General features: G+C 50.0%; 2 protein-coding genes across 2 annotated transcripts in view; both read left to right on the top strand.

Moving 5' to 3' along the window:
* Window positions 1-3673, top strand: part of LOC137781989 (protocadherin-8-like) — a 4028-nt gene extending 355 nt beyond the window's left edge. The window contains exons 1-3 of the mRNA XM_068571045.1: window positions 1-2334; window positions 2472-2697; window positions 2797-3673. The exon at window positions 1-2334 is cut by the window's left edge and continues 355 nt beyond it. Of these exons, the coding sequence (XP_068427146.1) occupies window positions 1-2334; window positions 2472-2697; window positions 2797-3146 (2910 nt within the window). The 3' untranslated portion in view covers window positions 3147-3673. The remainder of the gene's footprint in view (window positions 2335-2471; window positions 2698-2796) is intronic.
* Window positions 3674-4883: 1210 nt separating this feature from the next.
* LOC137782075 (leukocyte cell-derived chemotaxin 1-like) lies at window positions 4884-11600 on the top strand. The gene is made up of 7 exons (XM_068571170.1): window positions 4884-4988; window positions 5253-5393; window positions 6501-6641; window positions 7121-7234; window positions 9870-10020; window positions 10430-10551; window positions 11329-11600. The coding sequence occupies exons 1-7, from the start codon at window positions 4917-4919 to the stop codon at window positions 11560-11562; spliced, it is 975 nt and encodes a 324-aa protein (XP_068427271.1). The 5' UTR covers window positions 4884-4916; the 3' UTR covers window positions 11563-11600.
* The last annotated feature ends 1313 nt before the right edge of the window (window positions 11601-12913 follow it).

The following is a 12913-nucleotide window of genomic DNA, read 5'->3' as shown; positions in this document are numbered from 1 at the left end:
GCACCGGGTACAGTGATTGGAAACTTGGCCAAGGACATGTCTTCCTCGGGCTCCAGGACCAATTTCAGGATGATGAAACAGTTCAACTCCTCTTTCATCCGCCTGAGGGAGAGCGACGGGCAGCTGGCCATCGGAGAGAGGATAGACAGGGAGCGGATCTGCAAACACACCCTGCACTGCCTCATCGCTTTTGACGTGGTCAGCTTCTCCAAAGAGCAGTTCAAACTCATCCACGTCGAGGTGGAGGTCAAGGACATCAACGACAACTCCCCCGAGTTCCCCCGGAAAGAGTCGAGTCTGGAGATCTCAGAGAACACAGCGGTGGGCACGCGGATCCCGCTGGACTTTGCCGTGGATGAGGATGTTGGGGTGAACTACATCCAAAGCTACCAGATCTCCGTCAACAGCCACTTTTCGATCGACGTGCTCAGCAGGGCCGACGGGGTTAAATATGCGGAGCTGGTGCTCATGAAGGAGCTGGACCGGGAGACGCAGGCTTCTTACGCGCTGGAGCTGGTCGCCATGGACGGCGGCAACCCGTCCCGCACCGGGACAACGCGCATCAACGTCAAGGTGAAAGACTACAACGACAACAGCCCGGTGTTCGACCGGAACAGCTTCTCCGTGGACCTGCCCGAGGACGCACCGGTGGGCTTCCTCTTGCTGGACCTGAACGCGGAGGACCCAGACGAGGGGCTGAACGGCGATGTGGTGTACGGGTTCGGCAACCAGGTGCCGACTGAAATACGGAAACTCTTCAAAGTGGACCGGAAGACTGGGCGGCTCACCCTGGAGAGCCCGATTGACTTTGAGAGTAAGACCACGTACGAGTTTGACGTCCAGGCCACCGACCTGGGTCCGAACCCGAGCCCGGCCATCTGCAAAATTGTAGTGCAGGTGCAGGACGTTAACGACAACGCGCCGGAGATCTCCATCACCCCCATGACGTCCATAACGGCGGGCATAGCGTACATCACCGAGGCGGCGGCCAGAGAGAGCTTCGTGGCTCTGGTCAGCACCTCGGACAGAGACTCCGGCGCCAACGGGCAGGTGCACTGCACGCTCTACGGACACGACCACTTCAGACTGCAGCAGGCGTACGAGGACAGCTTCATGATCGTGAGCACCAGCCCGTTGGACCGGGAGAAAATCCCGGAGTATAACCTCACGGTGGTGGCGGAGGATCTGGGCTCCCCACCCTTCAGGACCATCACTCAGTACACGATCAGGCTGACGGACGAGAACGACAACGCTCCGGTGTTCAGCAAGCCGGTGTACGAGGTGGCCGTGGTGGAGAACAACGCGCCTGGCGCATACATCGCCACGGTGGTGGCGCGGGACATGGACATGGGGTCAAACGGGAAGGTCAGCTACAAGCTGGCGGACACATATTTCATGGGCTCCCCGATTTCCACCTTCGTGTCACTGGACCCGGCCAGCGGGTCGCTTTACGCGCTCCGGAGCTTCAACTACGAGGTGATGAAACAGTTGGAGCTCCGAATCACAGCCAGCGACGGCGGCTCCCCGTCGCTGTCCGGCAGCGCAAATGTCTATGTGAGGACTGTGGACCAGAACGATAACGCGCCGGTGATCACTCAGCCGCCTCTCAACAATGGCTCCGCCGAAGTCCTCCTGCCCCGGGACGCGCCGAGCGGCTACGTCATCACCCGGGTGGAGGCGCGGGATGCGGACGAGGGCGTGAACGCCGAGCTGTCCTACGGGCTGGCCACCGGCGAGCCCTCCGTGTTCTCGGTCAACAAAGCCACCGGAGAGATCTACCTGAACCAGGTGCTCAGTCACGACGTGGACGAAACGCTGAGCGTGACCGTGACGGTGAGTGACAGCGGGAGGCCCGCCCTCACCTCCACCGCCACGCTTCACTTCCTCATCATCGCGGGCGCCCCGCCGAGCGACAGGACCGTGTACCAGTCGGGCGGCGCGGGGGACGAGGTGCACGCGCAGTGGGACCTGTCCGTGGTGATCATCGTCGTCCTGGCGGGGAGCTGCACGCTCCTGCTGCTCGCCATCATCCTCATCGCCACCACCTGCAACCGTCGCAAGCGGGACAAGAGCGGAGAAGACAGCGACTCGTACGGCGAGAAGGGCACGCTGGAGCGGGGCCGGAGCCACGTGGCGGACAACCCGCTCCTGCCGCTCCACGGGAGCGGGGGCGGGGCGGGCTTCGAGGGTCACTCCTACGGCAGCCAGCCCGGTGGGTTCACCTCGGCTCACCCCGGGGGCAGCGACATGTGCTCGGCCTCAGAGGACGGCAGCGAGGTGCCTTGCGTGTACGACTCGGACAGCAACAGCAAGCCGCGAGGGAATAAGCACGAGGTGAGACGCAGCGCCGGGCCCTAGTGCTCAAGAGGGGTGGGGAGGTGCATGGTGGCACACAGCAATGACTAATCCACGACGTGTTCGTCCAGCAGACGCTAACCTCTGTGTTCTCTCTCTTCTCCCCCTCCCTGCAGGGCTACTCCACTCTGCCAGGCTATGGGAACGCCAAAGAGGCTGTGAGGCCCATCACCATCTGGAAGGGGAACTCTTACACCACCATCTCTGCCAGGGACCCGGCCTTCAGTGGCAAAGACAGCGGCAAGGGAGACAGTGACTTCAACGACAGTGACAGTGATGTTAGTGGAGACAACGGCCTGAAGAAGGACGGGGTTGTGGTTCCTCCCATGGGTGGCCAGAATGGTAAGGGCAAGGCACATTTGAATGACTCGACATGATGATGATGTCATTAAAGTGGTTCTGTTCCTAAATCTGACTCCTCTTTTTCCTCCTCTCCTGCAGCTCTGTGGGCTTGCACCAGTGAGTGTAAGGTCCTGGGTCACTCCGATCGCTGCTGGAGCCCCTCTGCAGTGAGAGCCAACGTGGCTCCCTCTCCAGCCCCCACCCTGTCCTCCTTCAGCAGCCTCTCCAAGACCGCCTCCCTGCCCCGGGACCCCCACCGCCGGGACAACTACCAGGCCCACATCCCCAAAACAATGGGTCTGCAGAGCGTGTACGAGAAGGTGCTGCACAAAGAGTATGACTACGTCCTGGTCACACCGCCCAGGCCTGTGAGGGTGCAGGAGATCGGTGATATAGCCATCCCCGTTTACACCCCCACCCCAACACACTGTCCCAACAACGACGTCTAAAACAAAAGAAGAAGATAAAAAAAACGACATTGCACACTTAAACTCTCAAAGAAATGTATAGTGTATTCAAATATTTAATTTATGCTTCATTGACAATGAGAATACTGTACATTTTTAAAGTGATTTGTTGCTGTGGAGAGTTTGCATATATTGGTTTATATCCTAATATTTCAGTGTTTTGGGGTTTTATTGTACAAAGCCACACTTGATGGCCATTCAATCACTTTGAGACATGTTGTTGGACATGAAATGTATCATATGCAAGTTTTGTACATACAGAGATTTTTATTTTTTTATAAAGATGTAATAATTAAGCAAATATATGTACATATGAATTGTAATTATTGATCTTTAAGCACGCTGACTATTTAAAAAAGGGCCCCAGAAACTGTGCAGTTGGAGGGGCCGGTGACCCACAGTGTATCAAGTTTGATAAGGATGTATGAATTCATTTGAATTGCAATAAGAAATAATTGTACAGAATTCTTTTCTTCTTTTTAAAAAAAAAAAAAAATCGTCACACTACTCTGAGAGGAAATAAACTTTGAAATACTGTTCTGAACATGTGAGTGGTGTGCTTGCTATAAGACATGAACATCCTGGTGGGGCTAAAGCAGGGCGTGTGTGTGAATCATCAGTCACTCGGAAAAGCCAACAGGCGTCGCTGTTATTGCAGTATAGTGAGCCTCTGTCCTTGCCGCCCACCGAAGAAGGTCAGTTAAGTTTTTTTTTTCTGCTTTTGTGAATACGATTTTGCTGGTGTGATGCCAGAGCGGACGCCAAGGTTTTCTAGCAAATCACTCTCACACCTCATGCATATCAAGGAGCGAACTCCTTCACAGTTTCTCTCATTTTCATGGACGTAATAACTGCATTTTACTGCCTGAGACCTGCATGTTAATACAAGAATTAAATATATGCTGAGCTTTCCATTAGGTATACATAAATCATCACCTGAAATGCACGCACGTTAGATATATTGAGATTGACTATGCGTAAAGGCGCACTTATGTTAAGTCTTAGAAGCTCACCGCCGAACAAGTTCCATCAACACGCAGATGATTTTTGGTCAAAGAATAGGACGTCCTTGGGAGAAAATCCTCCTGCTATCCTGTGAGGATGTCGCTGGTTGTTTCTTTTATCTGCCAAATGCGCACGTCGCGCCACTAACATTATTATTTATGGCTTCAGGGAAATGTACACAACGGTCTTGACTCGGACTAAGAAGACAGCAAACAACACCAACAAGCCGCGTTTGCACACGCTCGTGTAAATACACTGTCTCCAAGCTGGAGAAAACGTGCAACATTCCGCCAGTCTCACCTTTGACTCTGTGGAGGCATTGAGAGAGAGAGGGGGGTTAGATGGGTAGGTGGCTGGGGGGTATTTTTCTTCTTAATTGCAAAAGATCTTAGCCGAGATTATCTTAGCAGAGGTTATTTTAGCAGAGGTTGCCTTATGGACTCGATGATCGTATAGCAGGAGGCTGCATGTATGTTCCTCAAAGTTGAAACATGGTGAACGCTCTTCTTCAAGAAAACACATATCACTTTTTACTTGCGCATAATGTGGTGTGATCACCGTTGAAAAAAGTTATGCGCAGTTTCAACAGTAGACTGCGTAAAACACGACCTGCCTGTGTGAAAGAGAGGACGTGCCCGTCCTCCTCCGAAGAGGGAGGGAAAGAAAGAGAGAGTATGAGAGGGTGGGAGGAGGGGGGGGGGGGCATAGTTAGTGGACTGGGGTCCTCTCAGGTGTTTGGCTCCAGTCATGGCCGGGAACTCAGAGAAAGTACCGATCGCCTCGGCGGGACCAGAGGACCTGCAGCACTTCATGCCCCCGGTGAGTTTTTCAGCTGAAAGTGCTTTGATTCAACCGGGAGACGGAGGTCTGGAGGTCTGATATAGAATACGGTCAGCAGGCTACATCTGTCGGGGTCAGTCAGGATGGCGCAGATGACCAACAACCCACTCTGTAACTTTTCACTGTGTTTGTTTCACAATAATCCGAATTCCGACAATCATGTGTCTAATTGGTTGAGGTGAAATAACTTTGCTATCTACTAAGATGGGGTTGGGGTTGGGGTCTGTTTGTTTTACGGTACAGGCCTACTCCGCCGTGGCCATGAAGCCCGCCGCCACCGGCCGCCTCCTCAAGGCTGGGATCGCGGTGCTCATCGCCGGGGCTCTGCTCCTGCTGCTGGGGGCAGTGGGAGCTTTCTACTTTTGGAACCACAATGACAAACACGTAAGACTACGTCTCTCTTACTTAAACGACAAATAAGGACTTTACGAAAAGAATTTCGAAGGCTGAGGGTCTTTTCATCCAAGATTACATTTTGTTTTTCCTTTGCAAAAGACAACTTTCCCTTACATCGTTCATGACGGAGCCCTTTGCCACTTGCAGAGGACACTACAGTTCTGTCTCTGAGTCAGGTGTTCATTTATGTATTGCTGACATACATGAGAGCTTCTAATAATTTATTACATATAAGATATTCAAAGTTAACATCAATAAGCATGTTGAATGTCTTTCTTTAAAGTAAAACTTTCATTAAAAAATGAAACCAAATGGAATCCGATCTGCTAAATAATTCTTTTTCTTCCGATGTAGTTTCACTCTACTTTCATGACGCCTCTAAAGTGAATGTCACTGCAAAACAGACTCAGACTATTAAAATGATATCGCTCGATTGAAGAAATTCTTAAAACAATCTGTTCTAAATTGGAGACGAGGGAAATTAAGTTGTCGCTGGTAACGTTTTTAACTTGTTGGAATTAAAAGGAGACTCAAGTTTTTTCTTCTACTTTTCTGCAGTGTAGGCAAACAGTAAAATGTAAATTAAACACTCCAGCTCCATGCAGTCTGCGTGGTGAATGGGGGCGTTGTGTGTGTGTCTGTGTGTCTGTGTCTGTGTGTGGTGGAGGATCCTGGCAGGGTGGACAGAGGGGCTAGAGGAGGGGGGGGGGGGGGGACTCTTTGGTCCGGCTGATGCTCCAGGAGCAAGAGGTGGAGGAGACGAGAGGGAAAATGTAGCTTTTCTTAGTGTTTTTCTTCCAATATGAAGTTAGAAAATGCTATTAAGACACGATGAAAGGCTCTGTAGAAGGGTCATCATCCCCCAGAGCGGCACAGATTGTACTCTTCTGACCGAGTTTTAATGAATACGTGCGTCTGAAAGAGACATCCAGAAAAGAGGTAGTACATGTGAAGGTAAAGTAAAATTGGACAGGGAGCATAAGGGAGAGTGTTGAAAGAGAGGGCTGGGGGGCAGGGTGACTCTCAGGACTCTCATACCTTACATGCCAGTCTGAAATCTTGTCTGTGTGTGTGTGTGTGTGTGCGCGTGTGCAGGTCTACAATGTACACTACAGCATGAGCATCAATGGCAAAGTGGAGGAGGGTACGATGGAGATCGACTCGGCCAACAACATGGAGCGCTTCAGCACTGGCAGCGGGGCGGACGAGGCTGTGGAGGTCCACGACTTTGAGATTGTGAGTTGGATCTAATAACGATAAAAAAGCATCCGGTGGGCTCTCGTGAAAGCGGAAAAAGGCCGACTCGTTAACACACTGGTCTGCACTCACTCAATTTAGATCAGATTTGTTGGAACTTTAAAGGCCCTTGTGGGGAGATTGCAGCAAGTAGGCACGCCATGCTCCCTTTGGGCCAGTCAGTGTCAAAATGCACCGTCCCGCCAATTTTCATTAAACGCAGGCTGGTGACCTTTAATCAAAGCACCACAATCAGGCCAATCAAACTAGTGAAGCAGCACCCGTGGTCTTTAAACTATTACAATTTTGACCTTTAATCGATGCGTCCCTGTGAGTGGAATTGTATAAATCTTGAACATAATGCAGCGTCCACCCATGTAATTAAATCAGCTGTGATACTGCAGTTGATGTACACATTTATAGCCACAGACGTCTGCAGGGTGACTTCCAGCTTTTGGTTTGTCCTCTGACCTCTCCAGGGCATCACAGGGATCCGGTTTTCAGGGGGCGAGAAGTGCTACATCAAGACCCAACTGAAGGCCCGCCTGCCCGATGTGGAGGCTCTCAACAAGGACTCCATGACATTCGACCTGGTGGGTTGGTCCCGTCCGTCTTGTGTGTCCGTTCTGTGATGTGCTTTTGATGGGATTTGGTCGCACATTTCCCCTTCCGGAGCTTAACAAACTGTAAGGCTCTGTAGCAAAGTTCTTCCTTCTTCTTTCTATTGTACAAACCAGCACGCTACCTCCAGCGTAATTGAAATTGTTACCAAATAATCATATTGACAAGTGATGAAAAGAAAGAACTTCTGGTGGCTATTGGTCCTTCGTTTTAGCCGTCCTAGTATCATGACGCTGGGTTCTGTTAGGCTCCCACTTTGCACTCTTCAAGTCTCAAACAGGTTGCCACGAAATGATGGCATTCATGCTCCCCAGAGGATGAAGCATACTGACCTTGTTGATACTCAGACCTTTTCTCCAACACCACCAGCAAATATTTCTTACAGTTAACTATTTTATCATCCACTAGATGGATGTGTAGGGTACTTTATTGAATAATTTCGATTCATACGCAAAGTCTGTTGTCAAAGGGACAACATTGTGGTAAAGGAAGCGTTCTGGTTTCTAGTCCGAGTCGCACCGGTCAGTTACATTCAAGCAGCTTTTGGTTGTCGCGTCACAACGAATTCTCTTTTCATTGGTTTCAAAGTAGCTTGTAAACCATCTGGTCGTACACGTCATCTCTTCTAACTCCAGTCTCGCATCTCAAGTTGCTAATTGGACGGTAAACAATGAGCAGGGCTTTGTCTTGGCACGGGGTATCCGCTGGCTACACCAGAAAACCTCGACATATTGTCCCCAGAGGCCAATCCACCATCAGACCAAGAGCCCATGAATTCCACGGTTGTTTAGTTTTGGACAAAATACCTGCAAAACTAACATTCCCGTCAGCCTCAGGAAAACTTTGAGTTTAGCATTCCTAAGTAAATGTTAGCGCGTTACCTTTCGAAACCAAGATGGTGAGCATGGTAAAATAGAGACTAACAACTTCGACACTTTCTAATGAATCATCAAATCTGAAGACACATTGTTAGCAGCTCATTAATAAATGGCCAGGAGCTTTTTTTACTTTCTAATAACAAGGCAGGTAAAAACATAATAGCATGCCAGAGGAGGACACACCGAGGGATATTTATTAAAACCTGGAAACCCAAACATTGTTCCTTAAAACGGCTTATTACTGACAAATCTGTATTCAACATATCTTTTAATAAGGTCATTTATGCAGCCGGCAGTTTCAAATTAGAAACTCTTTGTCCTGCGAGTTCCCACTTCTGATATAAAGCCGGCGTATGCTGAGGTGTTAGCATGAATCACCCGAGCCAGTGATAAACCTGGAACACATGGGTGACTTTTATGTGGGTTCCCATCACGTAACAGCTTGCTGGACTCAAAATAACACAACAGAGGACTGCACTGCACTGCGTGTGTGTGTGTGTGTGTGCGTGTGTGTGTGTGCGTGTTGTCATAACACATACACACCGCCGCCGCCTGTGATTGTTCAATTGAGGCTGTCTGATAATTAAAACCATTTAGCTCTGCATAAGCCTCACATCCACATGAATCCACATCACCACAATTGGCCCCATGAACGCGCAGAAACACACACACACACACTCGCGCGCACAAACGCACAATTAATTATCACGCAGGGTTGCTCTTATTGCCTCTCTCTGCCTTAACAGATCATTTATTTGACGTGTGTGCTTTTGTGTGCGTTTGTGTTATTGCCTCTCTTTGCCTCATAAATGATCGCTTGGCTCACGTTCGTTCATGTGTGTGTGTGTGTGTGTGTGTGTGTGTGTGTGTGTGTGTGTGTGTGTGTGTGTGCAGAAACAGGGAGATGTTATAATGGTTGCTGCAGGCTGGTCATTTGCTATAATTTAGAGTGATGGCAAACATGGGTTAGATAAGCACACACACACACACGCAGGCACACACACACACACACACACACACACACACACACGCACACACACGCACACACACGCACACACATATATGCTTTTTCATCCAGAGAGAGCGGGTCAGATAAACTCTTATCAGTGGAGCAGTGGGGAAGGACCCTTGCTTTTATTTGTCCCTCCAGCAAATCATTTGAGCTAGAGGGAAGAAGGAAAAAAAAACAGTATTTCTTAAAAAAGGTTGGAGGAAAAAGTCCCCTGAACACGGCTGTGGCGAGTGCAGTGCAGCCCTCAGGAACAAATGCCTGTGGGCAAAATCATCCCCACAGAATGACCTCTTTACCTGCCGGCTGTGGACACAGAGTATACATGTATATATGTTTACTTTACAATCTCTCTCCTCTAGAAACCTCATTAGTTGATCTCCAGAAACCTGCAGAATTAGGCCAACCTATCTCTTCCTCCCTCCAGATCTTGATGAGTCCTGACATGGCGTTTCCAGCTAAATGTTAGTGCAAAGGGAATCTGTATGCTGAAGCCTGAAGGGCTTCCTATTTACTACTTGATTTTATGTTGTTAAAGGAGCTTTAATAGCAGGCCATTAATGCAGATTAGACTCGGACAGGATGCAGAGACTGGGGTCTGTTAAAAGGGGAAGTGTAGTAACAACATCCATAAACAAGTGGGGTATTACGCCAGATGCTTTGTTGCGATTTGCACTGAGAGTCTTGCTCACTTCTCCTCACCTTCTTCACCCCCTAAAGGAGGACGAGGTGATGCCGGCCAAGTTTGAGGACGATCTGATCTGGGTGGCGGCTGGCAGTCCGCTCTCGGACTCCGGCTTCCTCAGCAACAAGATAAAGGACTTGTGTGGAGACCTGCCAATCTTCTGGCTCCGTCCCACCTACTCACCCAGTAAGCAACCACGCAGCTCGCGGTACAGATATGGAAATGTCAATGCAGCAAACACTGAGAGTGAAACACTCCATTTTCAAGGCTTTTATTTTCACAAAACAATAGAGGATATAGGTCAAACGGTCTCTAGAATTTCCACTTAACATTGCAGCTCTTGAAGACACAGAAAGGAAAACACGCTTACAAGAAAAGCAAAAGTCCTTTTGAAGTTTCAGAGCTACGGAGTGTACAATTTTTAGCGTGCTGTGTGGGTCAAAAGTTCTCAAAACACAATTTTATTCTACTTCATCTGAGGACTTCAAAAATGCTCCCAGAAAAACGGCTGTGCAATCAGCAGCCGCGCCACATTAGTGCCACTCCGCGCTTAAATTTGGGCCGCTGTCAGATACTGAGACTGTGATGTGTGCAGGCGGACAGAGGGAGAGGAGGGCCGCCCTCCGCCGGCGCCGCCAGGCAGCCGGGGCCGGGGCCGGGGCCGGGGAGGAGGAAGAGGACGTGGAGGCAGAGTTCAACCCGGACAACCCTTATCAGGTGAGTCACAGTCACTCTTCTTCTCCTTCTTTTTCTGTTGTGCTTCGGTCCCGCTGCAGCGCTCGCGACTGTCCGCTCAGATCCGAGGGCCACCTGAGAGGGCTCTTGCCGAGGAGAGTTCCTCACAGCTGTGCGAGCAGCAGCAGATGCCGGGGTCACGGCGGAGGGGCCCGGATTGTCACTGCAAATCTGAGCGTATGCGTGGGTGTGTTTTCCATGTGAAGCTGCCTGTCCAAAGCTTTCCTTTCAACAGTGGGGCTGTATGAATAATTCCACAAGATCCCCCCCGACCCCCTCCCTCCCTCCTGTGGCCCCTTTGCCCCGCTGAGCACACACAGGCTCCCATACATGCACACCCCCGTGCCCTCCATCCTCACCTCTTATGTTGGGCCCCATTTTTTTTCCTAATCTCCCCTCCCTTCCTTTCCCTGCTCTTCCCTTGTTGGGTCCCTCTACCCCCCCTTCCCCTCCTCCCACAACCCCCGCTACACACGCCTGACAACCACAGAAGGGGGTAGAACAGCAAGCGCTACGTTGAAAAAGAAAATATTTGACAACAAAAACCCACATCTGACAACATCTCCTCCTCCCCATCCCGCCTGTCGGAAATCCATTTTTAATTGGTTTGAAACGAGTCTCCTCTCCTCCGCCCCGAAGACGTTTCAGCACCACGCGGAAAACACAAGCACTGCGTTCCCTCTTACCGCTGTCCTCTCTCTCTCTCTCTCTCTCTCTCTCTCTCTCTGTGTGTGTCTGTCCCCCCCCTTCCCCCGCCAGAGAGGTCTTGAGGGCGAGCAGGACGAGCAGGGCACCATGAACAACTACCACATGCTGGACCACCAGGGCGTGTGCTGCAACGAGTGCCGTCGCAGCTACACCCACTGCCAGAGGGTCTGCGAGCCGCTGGGAGGGTACAACCCGTGGCCGTACCACTATCAGGGCTGCAGGGTGGTGTGTAGAGTCATCATGCCCTGCAACTGGTGGGTGGCACGCATTTTGGGTCTGGTGTAAACACCCTCCCACCCACCTGGGAACGTGATGGAGTCCAAAAGGGGGAGAAGAAACTAGGGAGGGGACGGGGGACGGGGGGGCTTTGTATCGTCATCTACCGTAGTTACCTGTTGGCCTGAGCAAATGAAATGAACAGCAGCAGTAACTGTGCCCACACATTAGAAAAGCACGGTGCAGAATCTAGGACAGACATGTTCTCACACTGCGCAGCTCCATAAAAAAAAGTGAATAATAAAAAAACAAAGAAAAAAAAAACAATGCTATGGATTTAGATCATTCTGAACTACCGCACAACATGCTGTCAAGAGAACAGAGGTTTTGATACCAAACATCCGACTGACCCATTTCAACTAAACACATCGATCGATTTGACACCTGCAGTGATTTCACATATGTATAACGCCAGCCATTTATCTGTAGGAAAAGCGTATACTTGTATTTATAGCGCTCGTAATTGTTCCATTTCCTTTCACTCTGTGATGTAAATAAATGTATAGGGTGCCATGTGTTTCAATGGCAGTCGGCTGGCTTCAATAGAACCCATTGTTTGTTGTCACTCTGCCGAGGAATATTTTTGGGCTCCTGTGTTTCACCCTCGCGAATAGCTCTCATTAAAACGATGTACTGTACGCGATATCGCCAAACGTGCTTTCATCTGCATTGAAGAAGCTCAAAGTGCAATATCAGTGAATAAACTTTTTTTTTTTTTTAAGTAAACCTTATAGTGGCACTTTGTGTGTGTGTGTGCGTGATTGACCTGATGACTTCATATCCTGTTTATACATATTGCTAATAACTTATTATTGGGTTTATTTAGGACACCACCCCCTCGCCCCCCTCTCTCTCGCACACTCAAAAACACTTTTCAGTTTGGAGACGTGTCACATCTGGTAGCTGCTCCAAAGGGATGAGCAGAATGAAGTTTCCAGAGTCCTTTAATGTGAGAGTTGCAGCTCTAGAACTCTTTAATGAGACTAAAGACTCTGTAGCCGTCATGCTCCCAGATCTTACCCACGATGCAAAGCGCTTAGCTCCTTTTGATGTCACAGAGCTGCCTCAGGCAGGGGTAGGGGGTAAGGATGGGGGCGGTGTGTTTGCGGTGTGTGTATCTGGGTGTGTGTTTGTGTGTGTGTTATGAAGCTCAGAGTTCCAGCCAGAGCCACAAACGGGCGTTTGATCGTCACGAGAGATGAAACGATGTGTGATGAATTTAACACTTAACTCGGTGTGAGAGGCTTGATGATGCGGTTTGGAGGCTGATCCATATTAATGCTCTCTTGCCACGGCAGGACGCCCCCTCACTGTTACAGCCGCTGCATACATGTGGTAGGAGAACAACGAAGGCGCCCGC

Source organism: Clinocottus analis, unplaced genomic scaffold (genome assembly GCF_023055335.1).
Source record: "Clinocottus analis isolate CAN_PGR_092001 unplaced genomic scaffold, fCliAna1.0.p SCAF_11, whole genome shotgun sequence".
Classification (NCBI taxonomy): Eukaryota; Metazoa; Chordata; class Actinopteri; order Perciformes; family Cottidae; genus Clinocottus; species Clinocottus analis.
This window is presented reverse-complemented; position numbering and strand designations above follow the sequence as displayed.

Bases quoted from the DNA above. Each gene is read 5' to 3' on its own strand.
- LOC137782075 (XM_068571170.1), top strand. From the start codon at position 4,917: ATGGCCGGGAACTCAGAGAAAGTACCGATCGCCTCGGCGGGACCAGAG. The intron at 6,642-7,120 runs GTGAGTTGGATC...TGACCTCTCCAG, and splicing joins AGGTCCACGACTTTGAGATT to GGCATCACAGGGATCCGGTT. The intron at 7,235-9,869 runs GTGGGTTGGTCC...CACCCCCTAAAG, and splicing joins ACTCCATGACATTCGACCTG to GAGGACGAGGTGATGCCGGC.